Source organism: Zalophus californianus, chromosome 13, assembly GCF_009762305.2.
Source record: "Zalophus californianus isolate mZalCal1 chromosome 13, mZalCal1.pri.v2, whole genome shotgun sequence".
In the NCBI taxonomy this organism is placed as follows: domain Eukaryota; kingdom Metazoa; phylum Chordata; class Mammalia; order Carnivora; family Otariidae; genus Zalophus; species Zalophus californianus.
The window spans coordinates 36,276,580-36,295,126 of NC_045607.1; the positions used below are offsets into that span (position 1 = coordinate 36,276,580).

Consider the following 18,547-nt stretch of genomic DNA (forward strand, 5'->3'; position numbering starts at 1 on the left):
GCAAAGCATTAAGCTGTGCAGTCACAGAAGGAACACAGAGCCTAAGAGCGTGAAGGGACAGAGGGGACAGTGTCAAGAGAAGCTTTGAGTTGGTGGATGAAGGAGGAGACGGGTGGGAGCAGAGGTGCTCAGGGCAATGGCAGAGGCCATCACCTATGCAGACCTGCGGTTCGTGAAGGCTCCCCTGAAGAAGAGCATCTCCAGCCGGTTAGGACAGGGTAAGGGTGAAAGAGGCATCTCTTTGATTTTGCATCCCCAAGCTCCCTCATGACCCCACCCCCACCTCCACCTTTTCTCTCCTCTCCAGACCCAGAGACTGATGAGGATGAGGAACTCACCTACGAGAATGTACAAGTGCCCTCAGTCTCAGGTGGGCCCTTGAGCTCGGCTTCTTCTGGAGTAGGGGACAAAGCAGGTACGGAGAGTCCAGAGGATGTATGTTTGACAGGGTGGGGTGTGTGGGGGGTGTGTGGTGTGTGTGTGTGTCTTGAGCTGGGACTCCACGGTATTCTTGAGCGGGTGGGGGCGGCGGGGGAGACATAATATCCCTGGGAAAGGAGGAGCGTGCTTAGGAAAGAGAAGAATGAGCCCTGGATAAATGGGAACCAAGGAAGAATAAAGCTCCCCGGGGCAAGGTGGAGGTCCAGTGGGGAGAAAAGGGCTCCTAGGAGAGATCGGGGCAGCCCCTGTGGGGAGATGAATTCGAATGGGAAATAGGGAGTCACGGGACAGAGAAAAGAGGGTAGGGGAGAGGGATGAGAGCACTTCTCGGGAGAAGGTTTGGGGCAGGCAGATGGGGGGTGCTGAGTAAAACCTAAGGGGAGACCCAGGAGGGAGAGGAAGGGGTCCCGGGGGAGAGGATGTAGTAAGACCCAGGAGAGACACAAGAGTCCTGGGGGAGATGCGGGACTCCGGAGAGTGCTAAGGGTGTCCCAGAGCATCTCAGGATGTCGCAGAAGGCTTCTCGGGCCAGACTGGAGAGGGAGAGGGGGAGGAGGAGGGGGAGAGGGTAGAAAGAAGGGGAATTTCCCGGGGCTTCCATTCTTCAAACTGGACTCGCTGCGGGTCCTCAGGGCTCCAGTCGGAGCGGCCAACTGCGTCCTGGAGCTCCGTGACGTCACCAGCTGCCGGGAGGCTCCTCGCGGGTGAGTACCCAGCCCTCCCCGCCTGCGCGCGCCCTCCGCGGCCCCGCCGGCGCTCTGGCACGCGGGGCGGGGCGGGGCCTCGGGCGGGGCGGCCTTTCCCACTTCGCCGACCCCGCTACGCCCCGCGGGGTTGTCACCAAGTACGGTGCTGGCGCGGTCCCAGCGGGGCTGATGCTGGGCCCGGCGATGTGCGGGCCCGGGACCTAGAGTGAGCCCGGGGAGCAGCCTTCCGGACTGCCTCTTTGACCCCTATACCCATATGTATCATTCCCACAGGTTGACCCAGATCTTCCCTCCACCCCCTTTACAGTGGTCCCCATTCACATACCCCTGTCCTCTGTCTCCGTCTGAGATTTAGTTCCCATCCTACCAGATAGCGCCCCTCAATCCTTACCAGTAACGATCCCAGCCCTTATTCTGGAACATCTTCCTTCCGCTGCCTGCGGAAATTCACTACCCCACAAAACCCACCATGCCGGCACCACATCCTCTGAGGGTGCTCTTTCCCATGAATATCCCCCACCCCCACCCAGCCCCTCAGTCTCTAAACTTTCCTGGGGCTCTCTGCCCTTCATCCCACTGTCTCCCGAAGGTCGCGCAGCCTGTACGCAGTACCTCCTTCTTGGCCTGCTCCTCACCTGCCTGCTGTTAGGGGTGGCCGCCATCTGCCTGGGAGTGCGCTGTGAGTATGGATGTCCCCCATTTCCCACTTGCCCCAAGCAATTTTCTCCCCTACTCTCTCCCCAACAGCTGCCCTTCCTCCAGGCAGGGCCCAGAGTCACTACCACCATATCCTTAGCTTTTCATCTAGTTTCTAGCCAGGTCTGTTTTAGAGTGTGGTGTCTTCCTAAATTGTCCTTACCTAATCCAGTACCTCCTTAAGCTTGAGGTAGTCAGATATTATATTTCAGCCTGTTTTGCAAAAATTTGCAAGAAGCAGAAAAAGGACTGACGCTGAAGTCTCAGGGCACCAGGGCATGGCTCAAGATGTCCTCCAAATCTCTCATTTTGGCCGAACAGATCTGCAGGTGTCTCAGCAGCTCCAGCAGACGAACAGTGTTCTGGAAACCACTAACAGCAGCCTGAGACAGCAGCTCCACCTAAAGATAACCCAGCTGGGGAAGAAGGAAGAGGATCTGCAGGGGTCCAGGAGGGAACTAGCCCAGAGTCAGGAAGCACTACAGGAGGAACAGAAGGTTTGCCAGGCTACCCAAGAGCAGTTACAGGCCTGCTGGTCTGAGAAGGAGAAGACAGAGGAGGCCTTGCAAAGTAAGGAGGTGCAGAGGATGACCTTGGAGCAGAGGCTGAGCAGCATGCAGGCCACATTGAAGCCCTTATTCACATGCCCCTTAGCAGGTATCCGCTCTGGGAGAGGAGAGATGGGAGGGTCTGCTGTGAGGGATGGATTGAAGTGAGGAGACACTCGTGGCAGGGGTCTATCTGTCAGGGGGTCATTGAGTTGTTGAGAAAAGGGATAGCAAGTGAGAGTGGTGGCCAATAGAGAGGAGGATCAAGCTGCTTTCTGGATTTAGGGCGACTCACAGAACTCTCAGGCAGATCCTGTAGGAGGAAGGAGGTTGGCTGCTGGAAATGCAGATCACACTGTCCAAAGCACCAAACTCAGGTGCCCTTGATAGCAGTGTCAAAGATCTGGGAACCCCCTGAGTTGGGATGTGGAATTGGTTGCACATTTTTCTAAAGAGAGGGTCTATAGCTTTAATTATTTCTCACTACATCTGAGATTCCCCAAGGGTTAAGAATTACTGATTGATGAGGTGCGGTGTGGCGGTGGGGCAAGGTAGCTGAAGCTCTCTGGTGTGGGTGGCGCTCACAATGAGGTGGGTAGGGGTGAGGAGCTGGGGTGGAGAGTTCATCTATTTTGAAGGCAGGAGCCCAGGCAGTATGTGGGGATGAGGGAGGGGGCCACAGAAAAGGGGAGAGGCTGTGCAAGAAGCAGGCTGAGGTTCGAGGCAGGGAGCCAGGCCCAAGGCAACTGGAATGTTCATGCACTGGTTACCTATGGTCCAGGTTTGGCTCTGTCTAGCTCAAGGGGCATCGGGAGATTCCCCCAAGGCTTAAGAGGGCGAACTGATGTGCAGACACCCCCAGCCCTCGTGTCTTTAGCCTTCTCATTCCCTGTGACCCTCAGTCCCCGCCACCCCCAGGCCATTCCCTCAGCTGCACCCCAGACCTCAGCTCTTCTGCTGGAAGGCTGGTTTCAGACGTCCACTCTGACTACAGCTGCCTGCTCCAGGCTTTCCCCACACTTCTTCTTCAACCTCATTGATGACTCCAACCCGCTGTCTCCCGTTTCCTCCCTTTGCCTCGGCTGTCACTTCTCTGTCTGCCCATCTTGGCTTCTGGGGCCCATCACTTTAGCCACTGGCTCCTTTGTTCTGTTGTCCTTCTGGTGCACCAGAGTGGCAATATCTCAACTCTGGATGAACTCCCCCCTTGCTCCTGCCGCACCCAGGTGTGCTGTATTGTGCTATCATTCTGCTTGGTGCCACCAAAACTCTAGTCTCAACCTCAGCCCGTTCCTCAGGCCGCCTGGCAGCTGTGCAGTGGTCGGCTTGCTCTCCGCTTGAGCTCCTTATCCTACCACCTCTCTCACTTTTAGCAGGTGCCCTACTCCGTCAGAAGAATTCCCTCCATTTTCCACCACTGAGTCCGTTCACATTTCTGCCCACCCCCATCTTTTGCAAGGATCACTGCAACGGCTTGCTGCATCATTTCTCCTAAACATCCTCTCCCCCTCCCCCCATCCACTTGTCACGTGGCAGCCAGGGTAATCCTTTAAAAACAAAAATCTGATCATGTCATTCCAGTTAATTAATTACATCAAAAGTTATGGCATACATACTATATGTCCAAACATTGTGCCCAAGCACTTGGGATATAGCCAGTGAACAAAACTTCTCTATGTAAAACCCTACATTGACTTACTTTTCCTTGTAATATGAAAATAAAAAAAATCCTTAGCCTGGTTTCCAAGGTCCCTGCCTACCTTTCAGCATGCCACTTACCCTCTCACCCTCTTCCATCTCGCCGCACCGACTTCGTATTCTTTTTAGTTGCCATAGGACAGAAACTCAAGAAGGTAGCTGGGTGAGGGCAAGAGACAATGTAGACAGAAGAGAGGGAGCTGGGGAAGGAAGGAAGGAAGGATCTTTGAGTGCCGCAGGTAGGACTCCTGGAACAGAGCAATGAGAGAGGGGGGTTGCGATCAGGAGCACAAATTGGGGTATGGGTTGTGAAAGAAAGAGGGATGTTTCTTGCTTAGAGATAGTCAGGAACAGAGGAACAGAGCAGCGGCAGGTTTTGGGGTGGAAGGGAAGGAAACGGAGAGAGTTCGTATCAAGAGTCTGACAATTTCAGCAGAACAGCAACCAAGGTTATTACTTGTAGAGGTGTGGAGAGAGGGAAGGAGGTGGCTAGCAGCTTGGAGGGTGTGAGCAAGTTTTGAATACGCAGCAAGGAATGCTTTAGGGAGCGATTGAGATGATTAAGAGGCCTATTGAACACTTATGGGGGGCCCAGGTGAGGTCAGCCAAAGTGTGGGGGGGAGACTGCAATCATTCAGAAATTGGGAATAGTATCACCACCCTATTAAAATAAACCTCCTAGACTGTTAAGGAGTGAGGTTGTGAATATTAAAGACTTTTACTAAATATGAATAGGAATGGCATTCCCAGGGGATGCCAAAGACAGATGGCAAAGATGAAGGGCTAGATGTCAGTGAAGGTGCTGGGACTAGACCAAGGTGGGCACTGTTAGCAACCAGACTGAGGAACTGTCACTTTCATCCTAAATGAGGAGATCTCCCTCCTGGGTCTGGGCTGTGCTGTCACATTCTTTCTGGTTTATAGATACCTGCTGTCCCGTGGGATGGACACTGAACGAGAGGAGCTGCTTTTACATCTCATATACGGAGAGAAGTTGGCAGGAGAGCCAAGACCACTGTAAATCTCTGTCCTCTGACCTGGCCGCATTCAGTGATGGTTATTCTTTTTCAGTAAGCATACCTTGTTCACAGACTGTAGCGGGTACTCTTAGGTAAAGGGATAGATGTCACCGAGTCAGAAACAGCAGTGCACACAGGGCATGCGTTCCTTTGCCATGCAGCTTCTCAGCGCAGTGCTCCAGGCGGCCCCTACCAACTGGCCGGAGTTGGCACGAGAGTCGAAGCTCATGAACCATCTTTACTTGAAATTGTTTCTCATCTCAGCTTTCTGGTCCCCTTTCCAGGGCTGCTTAACAGCTTCTTTGACTCTCTTGGCCTCTCAGGCAGAGAGGTCCCATATCTGGTGGGCTGGATTGCTGGGACTGGCTCATTATGACCAGAGCCACCCATGGAATGACTCCCCTTCAAAGGCTGGCAGAAATTCTTACCCAGCTGGGAGGTGAACTGAAGGGCGAGCCTGCACCTACAAGGTGGCGCTCGAAGGCCGCAGGGACAGGTCACCGATGAGCTGATGTCTTGCGCCAGACAGTCCTCTTGTCAAAGCTCAGAGACCTCCCTATTGTGCTCATCTTCTTCCATCGGCCCACGTCCCCTCCTCCCTACACTGGCCCCCCCTGCACCGGAATATTTCTCATCATTCTCCACATACCTCTTGTCTCTCTGAATCTCCCCTCAGCTTAGAAACCTCAACAGTGCAAGGAAGATGTTGACACAAATTAGTCCGCCTGGTTCATTTTGGACTGTTCACAACTCTAGGAGGTTGCCGCAGGCTGACGGTAAACAGGCCTTTTGGTAAGTCTGTTGGGACTTCTGGACATATTCAACTCCATAATTCCTTCATAAAGACATAGTGATGAGATTCCCCTCCTACTCCCAAAGTTTTGGGAGGTCCTGCTCTCAAAACTCACAAGTCAATATTGTAATTGCCTACTTGTCCATTCCCTTTACTTAAAACTCTTTAGGACAGTCTTCTTTTCTGGCCCCTTCCCAGTACCTGGCAGTCCCAGGCCCTTTTTTTTTTTTTTAAGTTACTAAGTTGGGACCTATCTCGTCTTTCTCTCAGAGGGAGAAGCTGAGGCTTTAGCTAGGACTTCACAGCTCACGAACCCTGGCATTCTAACTTCCCATCTCTTGACAAGGCTACCCAAACTGAGGTAGCACTTCCTCAGTCAGGGACTCTTGGGGCACTAGAGTTGCCTCAGGGAGATGAGGGAGCAGTGGGATAACTCTGAAGGTCAACTCCAGGGACCCTGAAACAGGGGAGTCATCTCCTATGTTCCCTATGGAGTTTCCATCTTTAATACCTTGGGTGATTTCCCCCTCCCCTGGTCCTAAAGCCTGAGTTGGAGTAGACATCTGTCCCTGAACCATACCCAAACATGGCCTTAGGCAGGCTGGGCAAGTTAGAACTTCATTGTGTTTAATGCAGGGCAAGGGGAGAGAAGGGAGGGGGGGAGAGGAGGGGCAGGGCTTAACCAAGTTCTACCTCACCAATCTTTAGGTATTATGGTGAAAGCTCAAGATGTTACAACGTACAAAGCAAGTGGCCAAGAATGCAGCTGGAGGACTGTAGTTCTCCTCGTCCCTGCATCTGTGAGATGGCAGCTTTCAAGCATCCAGATAGGGACCACTTTTTGCCCTGAGTTGGGTAAGCATGACAAATCGACTGAGGCATGGGAGTTGGGGAGCAGGGAGGGAGAGGAACTCAAGAGCAAGGGCTCAGAAGCCAGGGGTAAAACTTATTCCTGAGTGACGGTCACCTCTACAGCCTTCAAGGTCTTGGTCTGCTTATGTAACGGGGGTCCGGGGGTTGGGCAGGAAAGGTCTGGACCTGAAGGGAGGCTGGTGATGTGGCTGTCCAGGGAGGTGGGATGAGCTGGATGAATGCTCTTATTAACAGTCAACTGCAGAGCTCACCGGTGCTTTACTCTTATAGGTACTCATGCCAACAAGAGCCTGTACTCCTCACCCCTAACTGCAGTCTGCAGGCCCTAAGATCATCTCCCTCCAGTGCCCTGTCACTCCGCCTGGGCAGTGCCCAGCCAAGGGCTGATCCATGCCCAACACTTCTAGCCAGCCTGCTGCCTGCTTGAAATCCTGCCCCAGAAACTGGACTGTTCCTGGGAAACGGGTGAAGAAGTCGTTAGATTTTGGCCTCCCCAAGAACTTCCTATGGTGGAATTGCAGGGGGGTGGAGGAGGGCGCATGGGCTGAGTGGATAGGGGCAGCCCGGAGCCAGCCAGGCAGTTTTATTGAAATATTTTTAAATAATTGCACGTGTTAGTCTCATGTGTCAGCAATGCTTTGTCTGGTTCAGTGATCGCCCACAGAAGAGCAAACCCAGGGGCTGGATAGGAAATGTTCCGTCCCTTGAATCCATGCTGAGGCTCCCCTACATGGGGAGCAGAGCCGGTCAGCCCATCTGGGGCTGGCACTGTCCAACATGTGTGCTCAGTCCTCACAGGGCTTCCTGAAGGCCAAAGTTAGAGGCCAGAGACCACAGGCCCCACTGCTAAGAGCGCGCCCCGGGCAGCTGCAGGCCGGGTGTGGGAGGCTTGGCGTGGTGCCCTCGGTGGCAGAGGAGACTGCCCGCCTCACAGTTCAGGTTGCGGTAGCGGGCAACAGCTGGTGTGGGGCGGGGGCACATGGACAGGAAGCCAAAGCTGAAAGGGCCAAGACAGCAGCCAGGGCAGGGCAGCCCCTCATCAGACTCCCGGGGAGCTGAAGGGGGCGGTGAGGGTTCTGTCCGCTCCAGGGCTGCTGCCCGGGGCAGGCTATGCTGGGCCCGGTTCCACGGCTCCCCAGCCCAGCCCTGTGGGGAGTTCACCACCACAGCCGGGGGGTTGTTGTTAAGGACAGGTCCTGATCTAGGGGACCAGGGCTGGGAGGCTGAGGAACAAGTGCTGATGAAGTTGTCTGTGGCCACGGCCAGGGGCAGCTGGGGAGCTGGTCCTGGGGGTTCTGGCTCAGGGCTACTGCCCTCACACTCCATTCTTTCTTCAGCCGAGGGACCCACGCAGGGAGGGCCAGGACCTGGCAGTGCTGTCTCCATACGTCGGGGGAGCTCAGGGGATGATGGGAGCGAGCGGCAGCGACGGGCAGGGGTCCCGGGGTGGATCAGGATCTCTGGAGTGGTCACCAAGGGCAGCTGCGTGGAGGGCAGTGGTGATGGTGCAACAAGGGGCAGGGGGCCGACTGGCTTGCTGGGTGTGTCCAACAGCTTGATCTTGCCTCCCCGGAGGTCTTCCCGGAGTGAGAAGGGGTTGACGCGAGTCAGATTGTCCCCCCAGTTGGGGGGTGATTCTGGTGACGGGGGCAGGAAGAGGTCTGACCGGCTTCGGGAAAGCCGGGGGTCTGGCCTAGGAAGTGTGGCAGAGGGAACCCCTCTTGAAACAGACCCTGTAGACAGAGAAGTCTGTGGTTACTGTTCTCAGCATTGATCATGGCTCCTTGAGGCCTCATTATTCACCAGGAGGCTGGTGGGACCGGAGCTTACAAAAAGGAGGCCCATTGGGTACTTTGGACAGGGGGAGATGTGACCTCTAGCCCTCCTTTACCTCTTCTTCCTTCTTCCCCTCCCTTGGCTCTAGAATTTGGAAATATCTTATTTGAGATGTCCTTTCATACCCCCACCCCCCAACTAATAAATACACTTAGTCTTAATCCACTGAGTTCTAAGGAAGAGGCAGAAGGAATTCAGGTGGGTCAAGGTCATGCGCACTTACTCTGACTGTGTGTCAGGGGAGCTCTGGTGAGGGGGGCTGGCTCAGGCAGCTGCTCCAGGATCCATTCCAGGTGCTGGGTGATTTCGGTGAAGGGAGCACGAGTGCTTGGTTCCATCTGATGAGTAGAGACAGGGACAGCTTCACTCAGTGCTCCAAAAGAGGGTCCCTAGGTTTTCCTCCCACCACCTGGAACAGGAAAGCCTTGCCAGCTGATGGATGGGGGTGGTGGGCAGGGAGAGAGAGGCTCTTACACTGCAGCAGTGGATGGCTAGGAGCAGGAAGGGCAGTGGGCAGTCATCCCCTACCAGGGTCCGGAAAGCAGGCACATCCAGGCCAAAGTCCTGCGGGGACAGAGAGGAGGGGCCTTCAGGTCAGCCTTCCTTGGGTTCGCCTTCTGATCCCCAATCAGGACCTCAACCTCCAGGGAACCCTCCTCGGTTATAAGCTGCCCAGTCTGGAGCTCCCCCTTATCAAACCTGGAGACATCATTCACCTCAGTTCGGGGCAGGTAATCTGGGTCCGCAGGTACTCGTGCAATGAGCTCACAGAGGACAATCCCAAAGGCAAAGACGTCGGCCTGAGGGGAGGAGAGAATGTCAGCGGGAGTAACTGACGGTTTTCATGTCAGAATTTTGTCAGAATATGTCAGAATTTGGGGGAAGTCTTGATAGTTTTATGCATTGGAGGGGTGCCTATGAGCGGGCAAGGAGGAATTTGGGGGTCTCCTAAATATTCTGTATGGCTGTTAAAGGACTTGGGATGGGGCCTTCTAAAAGTATCTCAAGGGTCTCTGGAAGGCCTTGGAATCTGAAGGATTGATGTCTTACCTTCTCATCATACAGCTCACCCCGCAACACCTCTGGAGCCATCCAGTATGGGGAACCTACCACAGCCAATGGCTCCTTTCTTGCCCCTTCCCTGCAGGGGTAGGGGCAGAGTGATCAGAGACACCCCACTCAGATAACCCCCCTAAACAAAAGGGGATGAGTTCAGCCCCCTCCCCACTCCAAAGGAGATGTCTCTGGGGGCTTCACTTAGATAGGGACCTTCTAGAAAGTTTGGGGGGGCCGAGGGGCATTCACCTCACCTATACACAGGAATCTTTTCAGCCAGCCCGAAGTCACCCACAACAGCCGTGAAGCCTCGGTCTTCCCGTCGGATCAGACAGTTCTGACATACATATAAGCCATCACCTTCTGTTCTCTGATCTCCCAATATATACCCCAAAGCCCTGTCACTCCACAGTAACCCCAACCCTCTCTGATCTCCCAGTTCTCCAGTGCACCCCAATCTTTCAACATCATCTATCACTCCAAACATAGCGTGGTACTCAGCCCCTCAGAGCTCCCCCTTACCCCAGTCCCCATTCTCCAGGGCCTTGCTACTCCAACATCCTAACAGGTCTACTACCCATATTCTAACATCTATGGGCCGGTTACAATGTAATAGCCTCAAATCCCCTTTCATGCCTCCACCCACCTGGCCAGCCTACCTTGGATGTTAAGTCTCGGTGGAATACACCTTTGGCATGTAGGTACCGCAGGCCGCGGGCAATGTCCAGAGCCAGGTGGAGCCTGACAGGCCAGGATAGGGGTTCTGGGGAGCTGAGCAGCTGTTCCAGGGTCCCCCCATTCATATACTGAGGCATAGGGGGAGAAGGGGAATGAATGTTAAGGTTTCCGCCTGTATTCTAGGTCTCCCACTTATAAGCCAGGGGACACTCAGGAGGAGGGATCACAAAGGTCAGAAGGGTGAGTCTGTGCTCTAGGGTCCCCCACTCATATTCTAGGGCTGTCCTGTCCAAGACATGTGCAACTATTTAAATTATTAAGTTTAAATAAAATTAAACATTTAGTTCCTCAGTCACACTGGTCATATTTCTACTGCTCCCTAGCCACATGTAGCTATAGAAGATTTTCATCACTACAGAAAGTTCTATTGGACAGCATTGTTATAGCGCATATAGAGAATGTGACCAGCTGAGGCATTTTATTTGTGATTAGCCCAAAGGAAGTTCAGGGAAGCCTCTCATGGGAGGAGGTCCTGCTGCCTCTCAGTAGTCCTCTGTAGATGCACTGGGCGCGGACATTCTCTCTCCCCTTGGTGGTGTTGGGGGTCCCCTCCTTCCTGGCCCATCCTCACCTCTGTAAGAGCGTGCAGCTGCCCCTGGTGCACACAGACCCCCATGAACCTGGAAGAGGATGGAGAAGATAGGAGGGTAGGCTGTAAGAGTCCAGGCCCTCTACAGTTTCCACTTTTCCCGCGGGATCTTTCCTCTTCTCCCAGCAAGCTTCTCAGCAAGCGGCTGGGGCCGCTCACCTTAGGATGTTGGGGTGTCGGAGCCGGTTCATCAGCTGCACCTCGCGTAGCGTGTTTCCCCGGTTACTGGGGAGTCTGTTCATTTTCAGCACCATGACTTGCCCTGACTGTCGGTGCCTAACCTGGGGGCGGCATAGGCTGGCGAGTCCAGGGCAGATCCGCCAGGTCGCGCGGGTCGTCCGGGTCTGGGTCCCCTAGTTCCAGCCTCCCGTCTAAGGCTCGGTCCCGCCCCTCTGCTGATCCTTACCTTGTAGACCTCAGAGAAGAAGCCGGCCCCGATCTTCTCGGCGCAGTGGAAATCGTCCACGCGCGCCAGGCTTGACACGGCGCTGCGGAGAGCCCGGTAGGAGGAGGGGCGGCCGCGGCCTCCACCCGTGCCCCCCGGTCCCGGGGGCCCCTCCCCCGGCGCCTCTCCGGGCCCTGGCCCAGGGCCCCGCAGTGGGGGCCGTTCCCCGGCCATGGCCGGGCCCCCAGCCCGGGCCTGCCTCACATGGCAGGGTCCCCGGGGCCCGGGCAGGCCGCGCTTGCCATGGGCGTGCGCCCAGCCCGATCCGGGACGCTGGGGCTCCCGCTCCTGCCCTGGAGAATGGAAGATCCGCGGAAGATCTTGGGCCCGCCCCCGCCGCGCCGGCTTGCAGGGCCCGGGTAGACGCCGCTCCGCTTCGCTCTGCGCAGGGCCTGGGCCTGGGCCTGGGCCGGGCGGTGGCGGTGTCTCTCCTGGGCGCCGCCGGGCAGGCGGGCGGGCGGGTTCCCCGCAGGCGGAGGCGGGCGGGCGGGCGGGCGGCAGCGGCTCCGCTTCGCCGCTGGGGTTCAGGCTCCGCGGCCTGCCGGGGGCGGGGCTGAGCCGGGCCTCCGCTTAACTCCTTCCAGTCCGGCCCACGGGCAGCGGCCACGCCCCCTCAGGTACACAACCCCCAACCGGTGGCCGCGACACCCTAAGCGAGTGGGTCTGGTACGTCGAGGCCGAATTAGTTCTGGCCCGAGCTGAATAACTGAAGGGAATTATGGACTGATTGTGCGTACGCGCAGCTCAAATGTCTTTTAGCTGCCCTGGGAGTCCTTTCCCTCCTCCCACCCTCAGGCCACTGTCTGAGGACAGCCGGGCTCAGGAAGCCTCCGGATTCCTGGGCTCCGTGGGCCAGCAGGGCAGAAGAGTAGACCCTTCAGGTTCAGCCACAATCGGAGGTAGCCCAGCAACCTGCCTACCTTCCCGGCCTCCGCTCTGGCCCAGCCTGCCCATTTCCCAGGTCTCGACCCCTACACCTCTGGATTCCCTGACACTTTCTCCCTTCTCCGGCGGTTGTGGTGCCTCAGGCCTGTATAGTGAGCCGGTGGCCAGTCCGTCCCTGGTGTGGCCTACACCTTCTTACTCCATCCCGCCTCCCTCGAATAAAGTACAAAGAAAGAGAGTATCCGCCCAGTGACCACCCAGCCCGAACCTTCCTCTTACTCTTTCCTCCAAACGGCCCTATCTCTCTGCAGAGAAGCCTCCACCTGTCCGGAAGCCCCTCCTCCTGTGGGATCCCACCCCTTGGCAAAGCCCCGCCCCTCCAGGAGGCCTCCCCTTCGGAGACCCCTCTCTTCCTCAGTGAGATCCCCCCGTTCACAGGGACCGTTCCTCAGTACAATACTGCCTCCGTCAGCGTGTACCAGAACCCCGAGGTGCGACACCCCTCCCACACAATGAGACCCCACCTCTCAGAGTGACTCCACCGGTCATTGTGACCCCTCCTCTCAACGTGACTCCTCCCCTCAGTGTGGCCCAGCCCTTATCAGTGTGACCCCTCTCAGGACGTTCCGCCCTCCACCTCGTAGGAATCCGGTCTGCCCCCTCAGGCTGGAGGAGGAGCTGCAGCTGGCCTCTTTTAAGTCGGCGCGGGGCCCTGACTGCGCACGCACTGTGCACCCGCCGTACCCAACGCTTCCGGTTCTCCGCTGGCTCCTCCCCCCGGCGTCGGCGAAATAGCCAATTATCGCCAGGGATGAGTGACGTCGCTCGATCCGGCGGACGCCTCCGGGGCAAGCGATTGTGGGCGGCACTGAGCAGCTTGCCACCTAGCGGCGGAATGGAGGGCGGCGGGAGTGGAGGCTGCAGGTCTCCGAAGGGAAACGGGCTGCGACGCAGCTTGAGGGAGGAAGGCTGAATTCTTTTCAAAAATTCTCAAGTACTGCATTTCTGTTTTTGTGGTAAGATGGAAAGGAAATTTATACAAGCACAGTCTGCATCCATGTGGGTGCTCGCCTTCTGACAGAGCCCTGGCCCGTGTTTATGAGAGATGGAGCCGAGTTCTGTTTAATTGTCCAAGGCTAATGAATAGAGAAAAAGCAGTCTTAGATTACAAACCGTGCCTTAGAGTGGAGAGAAGGCCAGAGGCTGTGCCCGTGCACCGTACAAGAGAAGGTTTCGCACAGCTCTGGAGAGAGAGTGGGAGAGGTTCACCATCGTCCGAGCCAGTGGAGACGGGCCAGTCTTGAGAACAACATATGCCTGGGCCTTGTTTGGTCTCAGCAAAACAAACTCATTCATGACCTTAATGTTAGCATCCACAACTATTTAATTTGTAAGTTTGATTTCTATAGTTGTATGAGATCTATAAACACTAGGAATTTATGCTTCATTTTGTTAAAATAATATAACAGATAATTCACATATATCTGACCGTTTATCTAAATTTGAGAGTTACTATTGTTGGTGGTAATAATTCCAAGCAGAGGGGCCAGGATCCTGTTTTCGAAAGATCACTGTGGTTGTCCTATGGAGGCAAGGAGACTTGCCAGTGCTTCTGTCAGGAAAGGCGAAGAGACTGAGCTAGGACAGGGATAAGAGGAAGGAGAGGAGGAAACATTCAACTAATACGGGAAAGCTTGCTGATTGATTTAGTATCCAGAGTCAGTCAGTTCAGTGGAAAGAAGGAGCATCAGCCGGGATTTTTTTTTTTTTAAGATCTTAATTATTTAGGGGCGCCTGGGTGGCTCGGTTAAGCGACTGCCTTCGGCTCAGGTCATGATCCTGGAGTCACGGGATCGAGTCCCACATCGGGCTCCCTGCTCAGCAGGGAGTCTGCTTCTCCCTCTGACCCTCTTCCCTCTCGTGCTCTCTATCTCTCATTCTCTCTCTCTCAAATAAATAAAATCTTTAAAAAAAAATAAGATCTTAATTATTTATTTGAGAGAGAGAGAGAGCACAGTTGCGGGCGGGCAGAAGGAGAGGGAGAAGCAGACTCCCGTTGAGTAGGGTGCCTGATGCGGGGGCTTCATCCCAGGACCGTGGAATTATGACCTGAGCGGAGGGGAGGACAGACACTTAAACGACTGAGCCAACCAGGCGCCCCGGGGCCAGATCATTCTTTATTGTGAGGTGGCTGTCTGTGCATTGTAGAATGTTTAGCAGCATCTCTGGATGCCAGTAGCAGCTCCCCTAGTTGTGACATCAAAAATGTCTCTAGACATTGCCAGTTGTCCCCTGGGGGAATGTAGGAATTAGAAAATAATATTCTAGGCTCAGTCCTCGAGGCGTCGGTGCTCCGTGGTGTTGGAATCTTGTTGCTTGTCGGCCTGTGCGCGCGTGCGCGGACATGGCCTCAAACGACTATACCCAACAAGCAACCCAAAGCTATGGGGCCTACCCCACCCAGCCTGGGCAAGGCTATTCCCAGCAGAGCAGTCAGCCCTATGGACAGCAGAGTTACAGTGGTTATGGCCAGTCAGCAGACACTTCAGGCTATGGCCAGAGCAGCTATGGTTCTTCTTACGGACAGACCCAGAACACAGGCTATGGCACTCAGTCAGGTCCCCAGGGATATGGCTCAACCGGTGGCTATGGCAGTAGCCAGAGTTCTCAGTCATCTTATGGGCAACAGTCCTCTTATCCTGGCTATGGCCAGCAGCCAGCTCCTAGCAGCACTTCGGGAAGTTACGGTAGTGGTTCTCAGAGCAGCGGCTACGGGCAGCCCCAGAGTGGGGGCTATGGCCAGCAGTCTACCTATAGTGGACAGCAGCCAGGCTATGGACAGCAGCAAAGCTCCTATAATCCCCCTCAAGGCTATGGACAGCAGAACCAGTACAACAGTAGCAGTGGAGGTAACTATGGCCAAGATCAGTCCTCCATGAGTGGTGGTGGCGGCGGTTATGGCAATCAGGACCAGAGTGGTGGAGGCGGTGGCTACGGGGGAGGCCAGCAGGACCGTGGGGGCCGCGGCCGGGGCGGTGGCAGTGGTTACAACCGCAGCAGCGGTGGCTATGAACCCAGAGGTCGTGGAGGTGGCCGTGGAGGCAGAGGCGGCATGGGCGGAAGTGACCGTGGTGGCTTCAATAAATTTGGTGGCCCTCGGGACCAGGGATCACGTCATGACTCTGAACAGGATAATTCAGACAACAACACCATCTTCGTGCAAGGCTTGGGCGAAAATGTTACAATTGAGTCTGTGGCTGATTACTTCAAGCAGATTGGTATCATTAAGACAAATAAGAAAACAGGACAGCCCATGATTAATCTGTACACAGACAGGGAAACGGGCAAGCTGAAGGGAGAGGCAACAGTGTCGTTTGATGACCCACCTTCTGCTAAAGCAGCTATTGACTGGTTTGATGGTAAAGAATTCTCTGGGAATCCCATCAAGGTCTCATTTGCTACTCGGCGAGCAGACTTCAATCGGGGTGGTGGCAATGGTCGTGGAGGCCGAGGGCGAGGAGGACCCATGGGCCGTGGAGGCCATGGAGGTGGTGGCAGTGGTGGCGGTGGCCGGGGAGGATTCCCTAGCGGAGGAGGTGGTGGTGGCAGCCAGCAGCGAGCTGGTGACTGGAAGTGTCCTAATCCTATATGTGAGAACATGAATTTCTCTTGGAGGAATGAATGCAACCAATGTAAGGCCCCTAAACCAGATGGCCCAGGAGGGGGACCGGGAGGCTCTCATATGGGGGGTAACTATGGAGATGATCGTCGTGGTGGCAGAGGAGGCTATGATCGGGGTGGCTACCGAGGCCGAGGCGGGGACCGTGGGGGCTTCCGAGGGGGCCGGGGTGGTGGGGACAGAGGTGGCTTTGGCCCTGGCAAGATGGACTCCAGGGGTGAGCACAGACAGGATCGCAGGGAGAGGCCGTATTAGCTTGGCTCCTGAGATTCTGCAATAGCTTTTCTTCTTGTACCCAGTGTTACCCTCATTATTTTGTAACCTTTCAACTCCTGATCACCCACGGGTTTTTTGTGTCGGACTATGTAATTGTAACCATACCTCTGGTTCCCATTAAAAACCATCGTTTTAGTTAAAAAAAAAAAAAAGAAAAAAAAGAAAATAATATTCTATTCTTCCTTCCTTCCTCTACAAAGAGAAACTTTTCCATACCTGTTTGTTACCCAGAGATATATTTCATGTAGGAAAGGCAAGAAAAATGCTTGTTTCCCTTTTATTTTCCCAGCTTTTAGTGAGTTAGTTCCCTTGCATCCTTGAAAAATGAGATATTTTTTAATGTCAGGGTTTATTTATTTATTTTTTTTATTTAGAGAAAGCATGTGAGCAGATGGGCAGAGGGAGAGAGAGAGAGAGAGAGAGAGAAACTTAAGCAGGTTCCATGCTCAGTGCGGAGCCTCATGCAAGGCTCAATCTCACAACTCAGATCATGACCTGAGCCGAAATCAAGAGTTGGATGCTTAACTAACTGAGCCACCCAGGTGCCCCGGTTTTGTTTTGTTTTGTTTTGTTTTAATAGTACCATTATGAACTCATAATTTAACACAAGTATGATGTGTCTCAATTGTTGGCTGTTTTTTTTATCATTTTTAAATTGTCCTATTTTGGCCAGTGGGAATGAGTCCTTTTGACACAACCCTTAAGGTTTCTTGCTATTTGATATGGTAAAATGTTCCAGGCTCATTTGTGTACTCCTAGACTAGAGCTGGTATCAGCTATTTTTTCCAGTGAGTCATAGTTCCATTTAGTTAGAAATGGCATTTAGAGACCACAATCTGGCTACTAGGGATATAAGATTATTTGGCCTAGGAAGAGCAGTTTCGTGAATATAGTCGATTATTCTTCTCAAAACAGTCCCCTCTACCATCTCTTTATTAGGAAAAATTTCAAATAGGCAGAAAAGTTGAAGGAATGCACAGTGAATACCTGTGTACCTTCATCTAGGTTCAACAATTGTTAACATTTTGCTGTTTGTTCTCTTTGGGTCTCTCTAATGTGGTATATGATATATGATCTGACAGAATATAATACATTTTTATTGTACCATTTGAAAATAACTTGTAGACATCATGGCACTTCATTAGCATTGTCTCTTAAGGTCATTTTCTGTGTAACCAAAATACCATTATCACATTTTGATTACTTTCTTCATTTAATTTCTTGATTCTCCTCATATTTTATTGGCTCTTTCTTCTAGTGTCTTCTGCTGATCTTCTAGATCTTCCTGATCTCTAAGCAGTGACATACCCAGGGCTCCATCATTGGACCTCTGCTCTTCTTTCTACACACTTATGTGGCATTAACTCCAAGGCTTTAAATACTATTCACATGCTAATAACTCCCATTTTCTCTCCCACTTTTCCTCTGAACTCCTGTATTCAGTTGCTTACTCATCAGCTCCAGTTGGATATCTTTTTTTTTTTTAAGATTTTATTTATTTATTTGAGACACAGAGAGAGAGAGAGAGTGTGTGTGTGTGTGTGTGTGCACAAGCTGGGGGAGGGGCAGAGGGAGAGGGATAAGCCGACTTTCCACTGAGTGGGGAGCCTGACTCGTGGCCCAAACCCCAGACCCTGAGATCATGACTGGAGCCAAAGTCAGATGCTCAACCAACTGAGCCACCCAAGCGCCCCACATCTTTTTTTTGGGGGGTTAAGATTGATTGATTTATTTTAGAAAGTGTTCATGCACTTGTGCTTGGGCGGGGAGGGGCAGAGGGAGAGAATCTCCAGCCACTCCTCGCTGAGCATGGGAACGGGACATGGGACTCAGTCCTATTACCCATGGGATCATGACCTGAGCCGGAACCAAGAGATGGACACTTAACCGACTGAGCCACTCATGTGCCCCTTCCAGTTGGATATCTAATTGGCTTTTCAAAATCACTGGGTACAAAACAGAACTCTTGAATCTTGTACCTCTTTCCCAGCTTTTCTCTAAGGCTTTGCCATCTCAATAAATCTAATCCATCCCAATAAATCTAATCCATTAGGTGCTTCAGGCAAGACAATTCAGAGTTATCCTGGACTTTTCTCTTTTTCTCTACCCCATATTCAGCATATCAACAAATTGTGTCTGCTAAATGTTTGAAATCTATCCATATCTTGATCACTTCTGACATTTCCACTGCCTCTGACCCCATCTAAGCTGCCTCCTTTGTGGTCTCTCTGCTTATGCCTGTCTCCCTATAGCCTCTTCTCTGCCGAG

General features: G+C 53.6%; 3 protein-coding genes across 3 annotated transcripts; 2 read left to right on the forward strand and 1 right to left on the reverse strand.

The window, feature by feature from the left end:
• CD72 (CD72 molecule) lies at positions 1-7,187 on the forward strand. The gene is made up of 9 exons (XM_027614359.2): positions 1-218; positions 308-415; positions 1,074-1,145; positions 1,738-1,827; positions 2,166-2,501; positions 5,015-5,160; positions 5,786-5,901; positions 6,611-6,757; positions 7,046-7,187. The coding sequence occupies exons 1-8, from the start codon at positions 137-139 to the stop codon at positions 6,750-6,752; spliced, it is 1,092 nt and encodes a 363-aa protein (XP_027470160.1). The 5' UTR covers positions 1-136; the 3' UTR covers positions 6,753-6,757; positions 7,046-7,187.
• TESK1 (testis associated actin remodelling kinase 1) lies at positions 6,764-12,747 on the reverse strand. The gene is made up of 10 exons (XM_027614358.2): positions 11,401-12,747; positions 11,154-11,275; positions 10,977-11,025; positions 10,327-10,473; positions 9,922-10,004; positions 9,662-9,752; positions 9,328-9,411; positions 9,086-9,175; positions 8,835-8,949; positions 6,764-8,508 (listed from the first exon to the last, which is right to left on the reverse strand). The coding sequence occupies exons 1-10, from the start codon at positions 11,611-11,613 to the stop codon at positions 7,622-7,624; spliced, it is 1,881 nt and encodes a 626-aa protein (XP_027470159.1). The 5' UTR covers positions 11,614-12,747; the 3' UTR covers positions 6,764-7,621.
• Positions 12,748-14,673: 1,926 nt separating this feature from the next.
• On the forward strand, positions 14,674-16,258 carry LOC113934143 (RNA-binding protein FUS-like). The gene has a single exon (XM_035723820.1). The coding sequence runs from the start codon at positions 14,729-14,731 to the stop codon at positions 16,256-16,258; it is 1,530 nt and encodes a 509-aa protein (XP_035579713.1). The 5' UTR covers positions 14,674-14,728.
• Positions 16,259-18,547: the final 2,289 nt, after the last annotated feature.

Coding starts and splice junctions, on each gene's coding strand:
- CD72 (XM_027614359.2), top strand. CDS start 137: ATGGCAGAGGCCATCACCTATGCAGACCTGCGGTTCGTGAAGGCTCCC. Junction 1,146..1,737: donor TGCCGGGAGGCTCCTCGCGG/GTGAGTACCCAG, acceptor TGTCTCCCGAAG/GTCGCGCAGCCTGTACGCAG. Junction 5,902..6,610: donor GACGGTAAACAGGCCTTTTG/GTAAGTCTGTTG, acceptor ACCAATCTTTAG/GTATTATGGTGAAAGCTCAA.
- TESK1 (XM_027614358.2), bottom strand. CDS start 11,613: ATGGCCGGGGAACGGCCCCCACTGCGGGGCCCTGGGCCAGGGCCCGGA. Junction 9,753..9,921: donor GAAAAGATTCCTGTGTATAG/GTGAGGTGAATG, acceptor CTACCCCTGCAG/GGAAGGGGCAAGAAAGGAGC. Junction 8,509..8,834: donor TCCCCTGACACACAGTCAGA/GTAAGTGCGCAT, acceptor CTCTGTCTACAG/GGTCTGTTTCAAGAGGGGTT.
- LOC113934143 (XM_035723820.1), top strand. CDS start 14,729: ATGGCCTCAAACGACTATACCCAACAAGCAACCCAAAGCTATGGGGCC.